Raw genomic sequence first — 17,546 nt, forward strand, 5'->3', positions numbered from 1 at the left:
AGAATTTGTTCTTAACTGACCTGCCTAGTTAAATAAATAAAAATGTGTGCCTATTAATTGGCCACGGCACCTGATACCTTGTATTAGAACCAATACTGAAGAGCCAATTTACTGCTGGAGAATACCGGAGCCCTAATGTCTTTACACCTGGGTCTGTGTGTCACGTTTCAAATATCAATGTTGTTGACAACACACATTACCAAAATTATTCACAGTTCTCTTCCAATTTCCACATAATATGTCACGGTTGCCTGCACCAATAGGGCATAAACCAACCTCTCTCCTTATTGCTACTGCTAATACACGCAAGTCATGTTCAAACAACGTTCAAATATCTTTTTGCTTTTCAACCTTCTATAACCATCCACATTCCCTCCTTTTGTCCTTCTCCATGGACTACTTCTCTACAACCTACCGTACTAGTACACAAGCATGCCAATTTATCCATACACACACACTCACTCACACACAACCCTAACCCCCCCCTCCCCTTATGGGTTTAGTAGGGAACCAACCCCACTCGGTATTTACCCCTTAGGACTTACCCTCTGCAGGTACCAACCAGCTTGGGCTTAACTTCCAGGACTTACCCTATGCTAATATGAAGCTAGCAGGAACCAACCCACTTGGGATTTAACGCCTTGGACTTATCCTCCGCAGGGACTAACCTGCCCGGGATAACATTCCAGGACTTACCCTATACTTTATGGTACTCTCAGGAACCAACCCACTCGGGATTTACCCCTAGGATTTACCCTCTGCAGGTACTACCCTGCTCTGGTTTTCTAGGTCCATATCCTATAATTTGTTCAGCCTACGACTCTCATCTCCCCAATAAGTCAGAATGAGTGATAGCAGGTATAGGAACTGTGCCTACCTTGTTTTTGGTGCCAGCTCCTGTTTCACTGATTCAGACTTTGTAGTTTGACTCTAAATCGTGGTGAATCCTGCCGACAATGCCAACTGTTAGGTTCTAAACGAACAGAGTAAAACTCAGGACAACTAGTAAACCTCAAACCAAGTTCATTCACCCAAACAGCTGAAAAAACAAAGACGTATTTCCACCAGAACAAGTATTTATACCCTCCCATTAGGCGGAGTCAACTCCTTGCATATCTAGACAGCCAATACATCTCTGTTGCTACGCAGGAAGTTAAGTGATGCGTGTAATAAAACTGTTCCGTCTCACTTCATTTGACCTGACCTGACCTCGGCCCAAATTCCTTACTCCCTAATCCACAGCTATTCAACCTTATCAGTGACCACAACCAAGTGATTGGCTTTTTCCTCACTCAGTAACTTTCCATACCCCTAGTTCTTATCCACCCTCCATTGACCCCGCCATATACATTCCTTATACATGTAATAATTAACTTCTAGTATAGCAAGTATTTCAAGCTAGAATCCAACAGTCCCTCCTTTTTCAATAGTAGCCCCATACTGTTCAACATTATATAAACTTTGAAATTACTTATAAATGAACAGAAAATAAAACATGCTTAACATTCTCAGTTGATTTGTATGTAAACTTAAGGCCTCTGATCTATAATCACACTATGCACACTCTGCAGGAGATGTGATGCTATTATTACAGCGAACTTCCCTTCCGGTGAGGAGACCTCCTGTATACAGGGACCTGTAGCTAGTCTTACAAGTGTTTTACCTTCTTGAATGAACCCCTCACTGAAAGTTGACAATAGTGTCTGAAATGACAACACTATCTCTGCTACTCCCACCGTGATCTGGGTCTGTGTGACGTTCAACTTGACTTCATAGTAGTCTCTATATGTGACCGACCGGCTCGATTCGGTCTTATGTAGCAAAATGTGAAATGGTGTTTTTTACATTGGATAAAAGTAGAGACTCAGAGCTAGAAAATGATATATCATACACTACAGTTGAGGAACAATAGGAAAGTAATTCTGCTTTGAAAGTTGCTAAACTTTTATCCTCGCTTTTGAGAAAATGGCCTTTGAATGTTTTGGTACCTACTGTAGGGCTCTTCTTTGTCTACACCCATTCACACCCAATTTTGTTTATTTAACCTTTATTTAACTAGGCAAGTCAGTTAAGAACAAATTCTTATTTACAATGGTGGCCTACCCCAACCAAACCCGGACGACGCTGGGCCGATTTTGCGCCACCCTATGGGACTCCCAATCACGGCCGGATGTGATACAGCCTGGATTCGATCCAGGCACTGCAGTGACACCTCTTGCACTGAGATGCAGTGTCTTAGACCACTGCGCCACTCGGGAGCCCTCTTAAGTTTTAGCCCCACCCATCTATTTAATGGTTGTTCCGAGCGTTCTGTCCGAACAACAGCTGTCAAGCACCCAAGCTAACTGGCTAACGATGGCTAGCTTGCCACCTGCTTCCAGACACAAATAAAACAACAGCTCACTGTCCACTTTACTCGTCCCTAGCAGAGCTGGCTAGGCTGTTTTTATGTTATCCAGAGTGTTGGTGAATGCAGCTATGCTGCTGGCAACAATTGATGCATTTTTGCCAACATTTACTGACACCGGCCGTATTTGTCAGTTATTCTGCGCTCTTGCACACTCAGACGAGAGTGCTCTGAAATCGCAGTAGATAGCCAGAGCAAATTTACAGTTGTCGCAGTGACATTCTATTGAAATGGTTACTTGCATAGTGGAGTCTTTTGTTAAGACATGTAGCTAGTTAGCTAGGTAAACAATGAACTATAATCCCAACTCATGACATTATTACCCTGCATAAATCTGCAGGTAGCTAACTAACCAGGTTCAATGTTAGCTAGCTAACATTAGTCTATAACAAGCAAAGCAAATGGCTCTGAGATACAAATAATGTTACTACACAGATCATACACGTAACGTTAGCTAGCTGACCTAACAACAGCAGTCAAGCACCCAAGCTAACTGGCTAACGTTGGCTAGCTTGCAGGCACAGTTGACCACCCCCTTCCTTCCTGGAACTCATTCTTCTGGCGTCTCTTCATTTTCTTCTTCAGATAGCATTACCGTTCATCCTCACAATGGCACACATGTAACTCATGCCTGTCAAAGCGGATGCCCTTGATAATGTCCCGATTTCATTATCTGGGGTATAATCTGATTTTCCCAAGCAAATTCATCTCTCACCTGAGCTTCCACCACCATTCCGTACAGTCCATTCTGTCTTGTCCATTTTCTCACCAGTGTATCAGCAGCATGAGAGGAGTTTGGGCGTGGTCTCTCTCCATGTTCACTTCACGTGGACGGTCTCAGCATATGCCGCACTCAGCTTCAGGTAGAAGTGTTGAAGGACAGAGCCGTAATGAACGCCATTGTCGCCATTACATCAGCTGGTTAGAGGGGGTGAGGCTCACACTGTTCTCGGTCGAATTATCCCTTCTATGCATCTAGATACCATCTGTAGTCACTATCGCCATAACATCGAGAGAGGACAGACCAAAACAACAGTTTAAGGCATTTCTGATTCAGGAAATCCAGACAAACTTTTCCCTGTATGACTAATTATTACATTCCCACTTTCTTAATAGAAAATGTCTAAGACAAACGTCAAAGAGCATACCAACACACTGTTGAAACCATTTTGCAAATTGGCTTAAAGTCCCTTATCATACTGGCGACCTCACCGCAGAGTTACAGGGTCAGGGAGTTAGAGGGCTAACCCTTAGGGAGATTTCCAGACCATACAGCAGACCCTATCTGGTGAGATTTGTTATTGAAGCAAAGACAAAAATGAAACAACCCAAATAACTACAGCAATACACTTCTTCATATGTACCAGCATGAATAGTTGCATTATCATCATTTAGTCATGTCCAGAGCGTGCAGTCACTTTACTCTCTGAATTTAAAGTAGATTGTTCAATTTGTTTTTGCTAATTGCATTGACGCACTCATTATTCTTGTGTAGAAGAATTTAACAATCGTTTGCAGTCATTTGATCATTTCCAGTGCCGTTCTCTTTGTGTATTGTTTATGCTGATTCAAGCAGACAATTGCCGAAATGCAATTGTTTTAGTTAATTAACTGAGATTTCATGATATTAAATTCATGCTGTTTGAAAATTGTTACTGTTAGCCAAAATAATGGAATTGTGCTCATGCCTTTAGACTGAAAACATAATACAAATGATGATGACCATACTCATCAGCTTCTCATCAGACCTCTGTCTCACTTGGACTTTCCATTAGATCCCATTTGCTGAAATAATTGTTACCATTGCTTAATCGTCTTCTAACATTGCTTAATCGTATTCTAATCTGAAAGATTGCTTGATTGGCAAGCGCAGTATGTTGTCTGAATGTTGTCTTTTCTTCCTTACAGATAAGCTTGAGAACGGAGGAGACGTGTACCAAAGGAGGAAAGGCCCCTACGCCGATGCTGGCTCTTCAGACTCCGAGGAACAGGAAGTGGGCAGTCGGCAACAGGATGGGGCAGGGCAAACAGGAAGCAGCTGGAGGCGCATCGTCCTCCTGATCCTGGCCATCACCATCCACAACATCCCAGGTGAGAAGAAGAACCCACCATAGCCCAGTCTGTGATGCTCAGTCCCAAACCAACCCCTACACCCTTCTAGATCCTAGCCCCTATTACATTTCCCCAGTCTTTTCATCGACATCTGGATTGGATAGCTTAGGTTCTTAAGGATCAGTAGTATGGTAACAGGCTGATTCCCTTTGTGGAATTTTCCCCATATTGCTGAAGCCACACCTCAGCAATCCTCTCAGAGGGAGTAGTGTGTAGGGGTCAATTTAGTATAGCTAAAGATATATCTGTAGCAGTGATTTTGAAGAGCCAACACACATTTGCTATAGCTTTCTCCTCTAGTTGGTAGGCTTGGGCGGTATACTGTATATACCATATACCGGGGTATTTGGAATAATCCACAGGATGGTTTTTCAATATAATCAAAACAATGTCTTGAAGTTTTTCAATCAATTTGATTATTTGTAGCTACTTTTTAAGTGAATACCTGCAGTCAACTTGTGCAATACGTTGTCTTACATTATGAAGCATACAGTAGTTCCGCAGAACTGTTGACCCAGTCACGTGTTTGTTTGTAAAAAACACAACGGGAGAAAGCGGGAGCTGGTGAGTCCAGCTGTGTATTTGGTTTAACTTGCTAGTTAGGTAAGTAAGTGGCTCAATTAATAAGGAGGCCATTGGGCTTTTTGTGTTTTTAACACCGCCTTGTGTACTAAAACTGTAATAAAACTGAAATCCCGGGATGAGAGAAGGATGGTATGACGATATGAACATCTGGATACCGCCCAACCCTACTAGTCTGACTGATGATGGAGTATTGATGAGGATGAGTTGTGCTTTCCTGAAGGGGCTATGCATTTACCGCTAGGCGTCCCCTGCTTGTTGAGGCAAGACTGCTCCTATATGTGTTTTTACCTTAATAAGCTTAAACCTGCACCAACTGGGAGAATCAATAGCAGTGTTTTCAGAGGTTTCAGGGGGGGTAGAGTGTGATCCGTGGTCATAAGAGTGTGACAGGCTTATGATGCAGGAGCATCCCTGTGTCACTCCACATGTGTTAGTGAAATATGGAGGACAACGAAAAAACTGTCCATTAATTCAATGTACAAACGTAGTTACCTAATCGATGGCCTCGCCCCAAAGTGTGGTCCTTTTAATTGGAGGAAAAAGTCAAGAGTGAGAAGTTTAATTGATTCCTGTGTTCACAGGCAGTCTAGCTTAACTCCACGTGAACAGATGTGCATCGTTTAATGACAGTGTCGGGTGTAGTTGCCCCGACACGCTGATCTTGGGTCAGTTGGGTCAGTTCATTGCTAATGGTTAAGGTTAGGGTTGGGGGAGGGGATGCTGATCCTAGATCTGTACCTAGGGGGAATTACACCTCAGAGTTTTAATGCCGGTGTTTTCCAGGAAGTGCGGATGAACGCTCATCCATATGAATTGGTGACACGTACCGTCTGTGATATCATGGCTGGTGAAATACAGTAATCTGAATCAGCACGCATAGCAACAATGCGTTATAGACTATACAGACACATCATTTACCTGGTATGTCTTAATGTAAATGTAATGTTAGCATGACAAGGCCATGTTACAAGGCGTCAATTCAGTGCAGTTTTTATTGGGGGGGGGGCGGGATATCAGAGCTGGTGAAATGTAGTCATTTGAAACAGAACGTAGTGACAATTACAATACACATACAGACACATCATTACACACCATTAGCCTGGTATATCACAATGTTATCATGACAAGGCCATGCATGCTACAAGGTGTCAATTTCATTTCAATTTTGTCGGAGTGTGGAAGTGGTGATCCTAACTGACCTAAGACAGGGAATTTTTACTAGGATTAAGTGTCAGGAATTGTGAAAAACTGAGTTTAAATGTATTTGGCTAAGCTGTATGTAAACTTCCCACTTCAACTGAAGTCCCCACAAGATTAGTAAACAAACAAAACATTTTACCAACTGGCGACATTTTGTTCTTCCACACTAGGTCAAATGCAATTTCTAGGGGATTTAGGGTTAAGGTTAGAATTAGTGTTAGGGTTAGGAGCTAGGGTTAGTTTTAGGGTTAGGAGATAAGGTTAGGTTTAGGGTTAAGGTTGGGTTTCGGGAAAATAGGATTTTGAATGGGACTGAATTGAGTGTCCCCACAAGGTCAGTTATACAAGACAGTGTGTGTGTCTGTGTGTGTGTGTGTCTGGTAATTGTGTTGGATCAGGGACAGGGAAAATGTAATCAATCAACAGCTCAAAGCTGACAGTTATGGGAGCACTCAAAGGCATAATTTAACTTACTGAGGATTAGCGTGATAGCATTAAAACGCGTACAAATATACTACCGGACCCCAGTCTTCTCTCCCAGAGCCATCGTCAAGCTTCTCTGGTCATCAAGGATTATTGACTAGATGTATTACTACCATTATGCCGCTGTTCATTGATAATTCATTTCCATTAGCATTAGTATGTACAGTATCTATTTATCCTGCTACTGATCACTGTTACTTGTGTTTACATGTATATATTACCATTAGTATATTACCATAAGTATTTATGTATACCTGCTACCAATCACTTCAACAACCAAAAAATCAACATATAAAGCAATTAGATCTAGACGACATAACTTTCTCTGATATAGATCATCAATATTTACATTTCCCAAATAGACATAATTGTGGAGATGGATGGATGGATGGATGGATGGATGGATGGATACAGACAGACAGACAAGACAGACAAGACAGACAAGACAGACAAGACAGACAAGACAGACAGACAGACAGACAGACAGACAGACAGACAGACAGACAGACAGACAGACAGACAGACAGACAGACAGACAGAAACGACTGTTCATCGTATAATGTTTCTTGATCCCGGCTGGTGTGGACTGGACTGATCTGAACCACAACACAAAAAACCTCCCTAGGCTTATTAGTTACCAGTAGTCAGCCCACTGAGCCATCCATCAGTCCATTGTTAAGCTTCCCCACATTGAGCCCACCAAGCCATGCTGCTGTCTCTGACTGTCCCTGTCCTCCCCTGAGAATTGGCTGTGTGTGTGCCACATTTGCATGATAGAAGCTTGGCAAGCCACAGAGCACTACCAAGCCTTTTCTCTGGCTTAACCAACAAGGCGTGCAACAAATTTGACTCTGCGATTGACAGCTCAATACAGTCCCCCACTAGCGGTTGGGGATACGGATCCTACACACACACGCACGGACGCAGGCAGGCACACACACGTATACACCCATACAGTATACACAAACACCCCCTAGCCCCCCAGATGAAGGAAGTGAGAGAGCAAAAGGGAGGGGACAACACACATAGTGAGAGGATGAGTACATATGAGCTCGTTCTGGTCCAGAGGCCCAGCTCCAGGCTCTGGCCCAGGCTCGGTGGACCAAACAAAGCCCCCCTTCTGGCGATGCTCAACCGTGGTTGGCTGCAGGCTTGTCCTCTGGGCCTGTGGCCTTTTAAAACCTCATTGTGCAGCTTAATCTGCACTCATGTTTGTAAGAGCTTTTGGGATTTAGCCCTCTGAGGTGTATAGTCTCTTCTTTTTATCGCCAAGCAATGTTTTCGTGTTTACTCTGTGCTTGACACTGAAAGAGACATATTTCGATACAGATTGTTTGGAAGGTAATTTATATTTGATCTAAATAATTTTTCTTCACTCAGTTGTTTCCCTGAGTATTCTCTCTCATGTTCCTCAACACCTCTGTTTTCCATGCTGACTGTGTGTGTGTGTGCTTGAGCATAGATGTACATGTGTGAGTGCCTCTGTGCCTGACCATGCACATACAGTTGAAGTCAGAAGTTTACATACACTTAGGTTGGAGTCATTAAAACTTGTTTTTCAACCACTCCACAAATTTCTTGTTAACAAACTATAGTTTTGGCAAGTCGGTTGGGATATCTACTTTGTGCATGACACAAGTAATTTTTCCAACAATAGCTTACAGACAGATTATTTCACTTCTAATTCACTGTATCACAATTCCAGTGGGTCAGAAGTTTACATACACTAAGTCGACTGTGCCTTTAAACAGCTTGGAAAATTCCATAAAATTATGTCATGGCTTTAGAAGCTTTTGATAGGCTAATTGACATCATTTGAGTCAATTGGAGGTGTACCTGTGGATGTATTTCAAAGCCTACCTTCAAACTCAGTGCCTCTTTGCTTGTCATCATGGGAAAATCAAAAGAAATCATCCAAGAACGGAGAAAAAAAATTGTAGACCTCCACAAGTCTGGTTCATCCTTGGGAGCAATTTCCAAACACCTGAATGTACCACGTTCATCTGTACAAACAATAGTACGCAAGTATAAACACCATGGGACCACGCAGCCGTCATACCGCTCAGGAAGGAGACGTGTTCTGTTTCCTAGAGATGAATGTACTTTGGTGTGAAAAGTGCAAATTAATCCCAGAACAACAGCAAAAGACCCTGTGAAGATGCTGGAGGAAACAGGTACAAAGTATCTATATCCACAGTAAAACGAGTCCTATATCGACATAACCTGAAAGGCCGCTCAGCAAGGAAGAAGCCACTGCTACAAAACCGCTATAAAAAGCCAGACTATGGTTTTCAACTGCACATGGAGAAATGTCCTCTGGTCTGATGAAACAAAAATAGAACTGTTTGGCCATAATGACCATCGTTATGTTTGTAGGAAAAAGGGAGAGGCTTGCAAGCCAAGGAACACCATCCCAACTGTGAAGCACGGGGGTGGCAGCATCATGTTGTGGGGGTGCTTTGCTGTAGGAGGGACTGGTGCACTTCACAAAATAGATGGCATCATGAGGTAGGAAAAATACGTGGCTATATTGAAGCAACATCTCAAGACATCAGTCAGGATGTTAAAGCTTGGTCGCAAATGGGTCTTCCAAATGGACAATGACCCCAAGCATACTTGCAAAATGGCTTAAAGTCAACAAAGTCAAGGTACTGGAGTGGCCATCACAAAGCCCTCATCTCAATTCTATAGAAAATGTGTGGGCAGAACTGAAAAAGCGCGTGCGAGCAAGGAGGCCTACAAACCTGACTCAGTTACACCAGCTCTGTCAGGAGGAATGGGCCAAAATTCACCCAACTTATTGTGGGAAGCTTGTGGAAGTCTACCCGAAACGTTTGACCCAAGTTAAACAATTTAAAGGCAATGCTACCAAATACTAATTGAGTGTATGTAAACTTCTGACCCACTGGTAATGTGATGAAAGAAATAAAAGCTGAAATAAATCATTCTCTCTACTATTATTCTGACATTTCACATTCTTAAAATAAAGTGGTGATCCTAACTGACCTAAGACAGGGAATTTTTACTAGGATTAAATGTCAGGAATTGTGAAAAGCTGAGTTTAAATGTATTTGGCTAAGGTGTATGTAAACTTCCGACTTCAACTGTACACGTGTGTATAAGCAGCTTCCCAGTATATTCCTCGCTAATGTTCAGTATCTGTTGACAATAAAGTAGACAAGCTCAGGGCAAAGATGTCCCTTCAGAGAGACATCAGGGACTGTAACATACTCTGTTTCACAGAATCATCGCTCTCTCCAGATATACTGTCCCCATCCATACAGCCAGCTGGGTTTTCAGTACATCGCACTGACAGGAATAAAGATCTCTACGGGAAGAAGAAAGGAGGTGGTGTATGTTTGATAGTGTGATTGTGATAATGTACAAAAACTCAAGTCCTTTTGTTCACCCGACCTAGATTATTATTATTTTACATTTTTTATTTTACCTTTATTTAGTCAGGTAGGCCAGTTGAGAACAAGTTCTCTTTTACAACTGCGACCTGGCCAAGATAAAGCAAAGCAGTGCCACACAAACAACACAGAGTTACACGTGGGATAAACAAATGTACAGTCAATTACACAATAGAAAAATCTATACACAGTGTGTGCAAATGTAGCAAGATTAGGGAGGTAAGGCAATACATAGGCCATAGTGGCGAAATAATTACAATTTAGCATTAACACTGGAGTGATAGATGTGCAGATGATGATGTGCAAGTAGAGATACTGGGGTGCAAAAGAGAAAGTGGGTAAGTAATAATATTGGGATGAGGTAGTCGAGTGTGCTATTTACAGATTGGCTGTGTATAGGTACAGTGATCGGTAAGCTGCTCAGACAGCTGATGCTTAAATTGAGAGAGGGAGATATAAGACTCCAGCTTCAGAGATTTCTGCAGTTCGTCCCAGTCATTGGCAGCAGAGAACTGGAAGGAAAGGCAGACAAAGAAAGTGTTGGTTTTGGGGATGACCAGTGCAATATACCTGCTGGAGTGTGTGCTACGGGTGGGTGTTGCTATGGTGACCAGTGAGCTAAGATAATGCGGGGCTTTACCTAGCAAAGACTTATAGATGACCTGGAGCCAGTGGGTTTGGCGACGGATATGTAGCGAGGGCCAGCCAACGAGAACATACTGGTCGCAGTGGTGGGTAGTATATGGGGCTTTAGTGACAAATTCGATGGCTTTGTGATAGACTACATCCAATTTGCTGAGTAGAGTGTTGGAAGCTATTTTGGAAAATGACATCGCCGAAGTCAAGAATCGGAAGGATAGTCAGTTTTACGAGGGTATATTTGCAGCATGAGTGAAGGAGGCTTTATTGTGAAATAGGAAGCCGATTCTAGATTTCATTTTGGATTGGAGATGCTTAATGTGAGTCGGGAAGGAGAGTTTACAGTCTAACCAGACACCTAGGTATTTGTAGTTGTCCACATATTCTAAGTCAGAACCGTCCAGAGTAGAGATGCTAGTCAGGCAGGTGGGTGCAGGCAGCGATCGGTTGAAGAGCATGCTTTTAGATTTACTAGCATTTAAGAGCAGTTGGAGGCCACGGAAGGAGTTTGAAGCTCGTTTGGAGGTTTATTAACACAGTGTCCAACGAAGGGCCAGATGTATACAGAATGGTGTCATCTGCGTAGAGGTAGTTCAGAGAATCATCCGCTGCAAGAGCGACATCATTGATATACAGGTAGAAAAGAGTCGGCCCGAGAATTGAACCCTGTGGCACCCCCATAGAGACTGCCAGAGGTCTGGACAACAGGCCCTCCGATTTGACACACTGAACTCTATCTGAGAAGTAGTTGGTGAAGCAGGCGAGGCAGTCATTTGAGAAACCAAGGCTATTGAGTCTGCCGATAAGAATGCGGTGATTGACAGATTCGAAAGTCTTGGCCAGGTCGATGAAGACGGCTGCACAGTACTGTCTTCTATCGATGGCGGTTATGATATCGTTTAGGACCATCAGTGTGGCTGATGTGCACCCATGACCAGCTCGGAAACCAGATTGCCTAGTGGAGAAGGTACGGTGGGATTCGAAATGGTCGGTGATCTGTTCATTAACTTTGCTTTTGAAGACTTTAGAAAGGCAGGGTAGGATAGATATAGATCTGTAACAGTTTGGGTCTAGAGTAGAGGTCGACCGATTATGATTTTTCAACACCGATACCGATTATTGGAGGGCTAATACAGCCGATACTGATTAATTGGCCAATTATTTTACATTTATTTGTAATAATGACAATTAGCACAATACTGAATGAACACTTATTTTAACTTAATTTAATACATAAATAAAATCAATTTATCCTCAAAATAAATAATGAAACATGTTCAATTTGGTTTAAATAATGCAAAAACAAAGTGTTGGAGAAGAAAGTAAAAGTGCGATATGTGCCATGTAAAAAAGCTAACGTTTAAGTTCCTTGCTCAGAACATGAGAACATATGAAAGCTGGTGGTTCCTTTTAACATGAGTCTTCAATATTCCCAGGTAAGAAGCTTTAGGTTGTAGTTATTATCGGAATTATAGGACTATTTCTCTCTATACCATTTGTATTTCATATACCTTGGATGTTCTTATAGGCACTTTAGTATTGCCAGTGTAACAGTATAGCTTCCGTCCCTCTCCTCGACCCTACCTGGGCTCGAACCAGGAACACATCGACAGCAGCCACCCTCGAAGCATCGTTACCCATCGCTCCACAAAAGCCGTGGCCCTTGCAGAGCAAGGGGAACAACTACTCCAAGTCTCAGAGCAAGTGACGTTTGAAACACTATTAGCGCACACCCCGCTAACTAGCTAGCCATTTCACATTGGTTACACCAGCCTAATCTCGGGAGTTGATAGGCTTGAAGTCATAAACAGCTCAATGCTTGAAGCACAGCGAAGAGCTGCTGGCAAACGCACGAAAGTGCTGTTTGAATGAATGCTTACGAGCCTGCTGCTGCCTACCATCGCTCAGTCAGACTGCTCTATCAAATATCAAATCATAGACTTAATTATAACATAATAACACACAGAAATACGAGCCTTATATGGTCGAATCCGAAAACTATCATTTCGACTGCCTGACTGCCTGGCCACGCACGCCTCCAACTCAATAATGAAGTTTGCAGACGTCACAACAGTAGTAGGACTGATTACCAACAATGACGTGACAGCCTACAGGGAGGGGGTGAAGGCCCTGGCAGAATGGTGCCCGGAATATATCCTCTCCCTCAACGTCAACAAAACGAAGGAGCTGATCGTGGACTTCAGGAGACAGCAGAGGGAGCACGCCCTTATCCACATCGACGAGACCACAGTGGAGAGGGTGAAAAGCTTCAAGTACCTCGGCATACATGTCACTGACAATCTGAAATGGTCCACCCACACAGACAGTGTGGGGAAGAAGGCGCAACAGCGCCTCTTTCACCACAGGAGGCTGAAGAAATTAGTCTTGACCCCTAAGACCCTCACGAACTTTTACAGATGCACAATTGAGAGCATCCTGTCGGACTGTATCACCACCTGGTACGGCAACTGCACTGCCGCAACCTCAGGGCTCTCCAGAGGGTGGAGACGTATCACCGGGGGCACACTGCCTGCCCTCCAGGACACCTACAGCACCCAATGTCACAGGAAGGCCATCATATCATCAAGCCATGGCCTGTTCACCCCACTACCATCCAGAAGGCGAGGTCAGTACAAGTGCACCAAAGCTGGGACGGAGAAAAACAGCTTCTATCTCAAAGCCACCACTCTGTTCAATAGTCATCACTAGCCGGCTACCACAACGGTTGCTCAACCCTGCATCTTAGAGGCTGCTGCCCCATATACATAGACATAGAATCACTGGTCACTATAATAATGGAACACAAGTCACTTTAATAATGTTTACATACTGCTTTACTCATTTCATTTGTATATACTGTCTTATTTTCTATTGTATTTTTGTCAATGCCGCTCTTACATTGCTCGTCCTAATATTTCTATATTTCTTAATTCATTCTTTTACTTTTAGATTTGTGTGTATTGTTGTGAATTGTTAGATACTACTGCACTGTTGGAGCTAAGAACACAAGCATTTTGCTACACCTGCCATGCTGTTACACCTGGAATCTGCTAAATATGTGTATGTGATCAATAAGATTTGATTTGATAAGCTATTCAGGACGAAGGATCCAGGCCAGGCCCATCGCTGGCACACATCAATTCCCACATCAATTAGCTACGGCATGGCTAACGCGAACATGGAAACATGTTTATTATTTCCCTACAGAGAAGACGCAGGAAGACAAAAACAAAGTTAGTTACTATACATGGCTGAGTGTGTTTTTGTACATCTCTCTCTCTTTCCCTCTCTCTCTCTCTCCACATGTGCTTCCCTCCCAATACTTGGAACAGGAATGGCAATTCAACTTCTCCTCCCTGGAAAAGTAGTGTTCATTATCTCTAGGGCTCGGAGTGATGAGAGCTGGTAGGAAACCATATGTCATTATTTTTCAGAATTAGTTACCTGTGTATCCTTCATAGCTGATGCATTAGGGCACTTAGTCTATATGCATCTTTTCTCGGATACATCAGACCTTTGAACATGCCTAGAATGGCCTATTGCCCATTAAGGGAAATGTTTCTCTACCGCTTTGAAAATGCACTTGTCTGTTTGCCGGCTTCTTTCCTTCTCTCCAACTGTCTATCTAATTAGAGATGTTGTATGCAAACCAGCGAGTCAAGAGTTTTCTTCACTTCACACTTCTTTGCCAACTCCAGACTTTTGGACCACAGGGACCAAACTCTTACCTGGCAATTAAATGATCTATTGATATTTCTGTCATCATTCTGACCTTGTCAGCAATGATTATGTAGAGACAGGAGACATCGCTATAATAGAATAATGACAGCAGTAGGACAGCTCGATGGCATTTTCTGACACTTCATGGTGACAGCGTGACATTTTTATGATAGCCTGGTGATAGCGCTATTTTCAAAGAGAATGGGAGACAAATAACAATAAAATAATCGACTGGATGCTTTTGAATGTCAGTCATGCAAACGTAGCTTCCACAGTGACTCACACACACTTATCTCTGATTAGTTAATTAGTTTGCAGTATTATAAGATTATACCCACTGTAATCTTATAATACTGCGAACTAATTAACTAAGCCACCACCCCCTTTCAAAATGTTCACCTTTTGTTGCCTTACAGCCTGAAATGAAAGCACATAAAATGAGTCTTTATCCAGCTTTATTTACTCACAGTAACTCACAATATAAGCGAGAAAAAAATATATATAAAAAACGAACTAAAATTAACTAAAAGTAAAACAGTGAAACACCGTATTTGGATAAGTGAACACCCCCCCCCCCCCCCTAGAATTGCAATTGCAAACTTGCTGAGGTATGCCAGGAAGTTGAAAATGAGAAGATTTCATTTGAATGAGCTTGAACAATTCTGCAAGGAAGAATGGGCAAATATTGCACAGTCTAGGTGTGCAAAGATAGAGACGTATTCAAAGAGACTTATGGCTGTAATTCAAGCAAAAGGTGGTTCCAAATAGGGTATTTTACTGTTTTGATTTTTATACATTTTCAGATTTCTTTTTTTTACTTGAATATTGTTGGTTACTGTGTGTAAATAAAGCCGGAAAAAGTCATATTTGATGTGTTTTCATTTCAGGCTGTAAGGCAACAAAAGGTGAACATTTTGAAAGGGGGTGGTGACTTTCTATACCCACTGTAGCTGTATTAGCAAAGTTACTTTTATTTTGTTTTCTTCGTTGTGCCTGAGCTCAGAGCATGTAGATATGTTGTAAAGATTGCTGAGATGCACAAAAATATATAACATTCATAATGGCTAAATCTTTCTTTTATTAAGTAAAGTTGAACTTTGTACCTTTCCCAGGAGTAGACATGTATGACACATCAAACGCCATCAATCCAATTATATTGGTCGTGTACACATATTTTGCAGATGTTATCGCGGGTGTAGCAAATGAGCTCGGCCTAGGTCCTGGAGAGATGGAAAGAGACGAGGAGGAATAGTACACATCTTCCTCCTCATCTTTCTCTTCTTCCTCCTCCTCCTCCTCCCTTTCTTCCATTCCTCCAGGACCTCGGCTGAGCTCATTTGATAAGATGTACGTTTGTTGAATGACTCACTAGCAACATTTAACGACAACACCCACACGGCAAGGTGTGTGTAGGTGAGCATCTGGCGTTGCTATTACCAAGGAGCGAGGCACCCTAGACCTTGAAGGTCTTGATGAATTCATATATTTGGAGAGAGGGGAGAAGAGTTGGAAGAGAGACGAGAGGGGAAGAGGTGAAGGAGGAGTGTCTGTTAACAATGGATGATGTCAGAGCCGACTGCCTTGTGTAAAACGGCATAAAACAACAAGCGGAGATGTCACGACATGGCCGCCAAGCAGACAGAGACGCACACACACGTACACACACAACCTTCCACACACACTCCAAACCCGGGCCGTAGGTCTCTCCTGGCCTGCTCTGCTGTGTGTCTAGCCTCACATGAGAAAAGGAAAAAGACAGGCAGAGGAGAAGAGACATCCAGACACAACTTCCCAAAGACACCACCAGGGATCAATTCTCGGCTGCTCAGCACTAATTCATAAAAGGTTAACTATCTCCCAGACACAGAGAAGGCCCTGGAGCTTTTGACACAGATTTTGACACTCACTGCTTTATATATGTAATAACACACTCAAATCAGAAACCTGCAAATCAGAATTGTTATGGTGTGATGGTCGTTGAGTACTGTATCATGGTTTGAATACTGGTTTGACTACTATGGTTTGACTACTGGCCAGCAAAAAAGATGGCGCTGCTGTATATAGTAGCTGTCTTACGGGATCCTGACCAATTCTGCTATTTTGTTTGTTATTTACGCTGATCTTACATTTTTTTGTACATAATTTCTCCGCCATAATTTCCTATGACCAAGAACAGCTTTTGGACATCAGAACACTGATCACTAACCTCGATTTGGATGAAAATGTCTACTTCAATAAGTTGGCAGCTCTGGAAGTTCTGCTCACTCTGGATCAGGCCCTAATCCTCGGGACTTGAAAGAGGAAGCGGCTGCGAAAAAGAGGCAGGCGAGGCGGCATCCTGAAAAGACTACATTGGCGATCAAACAGGCCGCCATTGCCCTCAGTTCTATTGGCGAGCGTGCAGTCACTGGAGAACAAACTGGATGAGCTCCGTTCGAGATTATCCTATCAACGGGACCTAAAAGACTAATCGTCTATGTTTCTCAGAGGTGTGGCTGACCTGAAAATAGTTGTCAAGCTATGATTAACAACCAATTTGACAGAGCTTGAAGAATGTTGAAAATAATAATGGGAAAATGTTGCACAATCCAGGTGTGGAAAGCTTTTAGAGACTTAGCCAGAAAGTCTCACAGCTGTAATCACGGCCAAAGGTGCTTCTACATAGTATTGTCTCAGGGGTGTGAACAATTACAGTTGAAGTCGGAAGTTTAAATGCACCTTAGCCAAATACATTTAAACTCAGTTTTTCACAATTCCTGACATTTAATCCTAGTAAAAATTCCCTGTTTTAGGTCAGTTAGGATCACCACTTTATTTTAAGAATGTGAAATGTCAGAATAATAGTAGAGAGAAAGATTTATTTCAGCTTGTATTTCTTTCACCACATTCACACTGGGTCAGAAGTTTACATACACTCAATTAGTATTTGGTAGCATTGCCTTTAAATTGTTTAACTTGGGTCAAACATTTCGGGTAGCCTTCCACAA

At 42.5% G+C, this 17,546-nt stretch overlaps 1 protein-coding gene across 2 annotated transcripts in view; it reads left to right on the top strand.

Annotated features, from left to right (window-relative positions):
• LOC115201101 (zinc transporter ZIP11-like) overlaps positions 1 to 17,546 on the top strand; it is a 166,193-nt gene that overhangs the window by 132,181 nt on the left and 16,466 nt on the right. For both annotated transcript variants that reach the window (XM_029764390.1, XM_029764389.1), the window contains one exon: positions 4,316 to 4,498. In XM_029764390.1, coding sequence (XP_029620250.1) covers positions 4,316 to 4,498 — 183 coding nt within the window. The remainder of the gene's footprint in view (positions 1 to 4,315; positions 4,499 to 17,546) is intronic.

This window comes from Salmo trutta, chromosome 10 (assembly GCF_901001165.1).
Source record: "Salmo trutta chromosome 10, fSalTru1.1, whole genome shotgun sequence".
NCBI lineage: Eukaryota > Metazoa > Chordata > Actinopteri > Salmoniformes > Salmonidae > Salmo > Salmo trutta.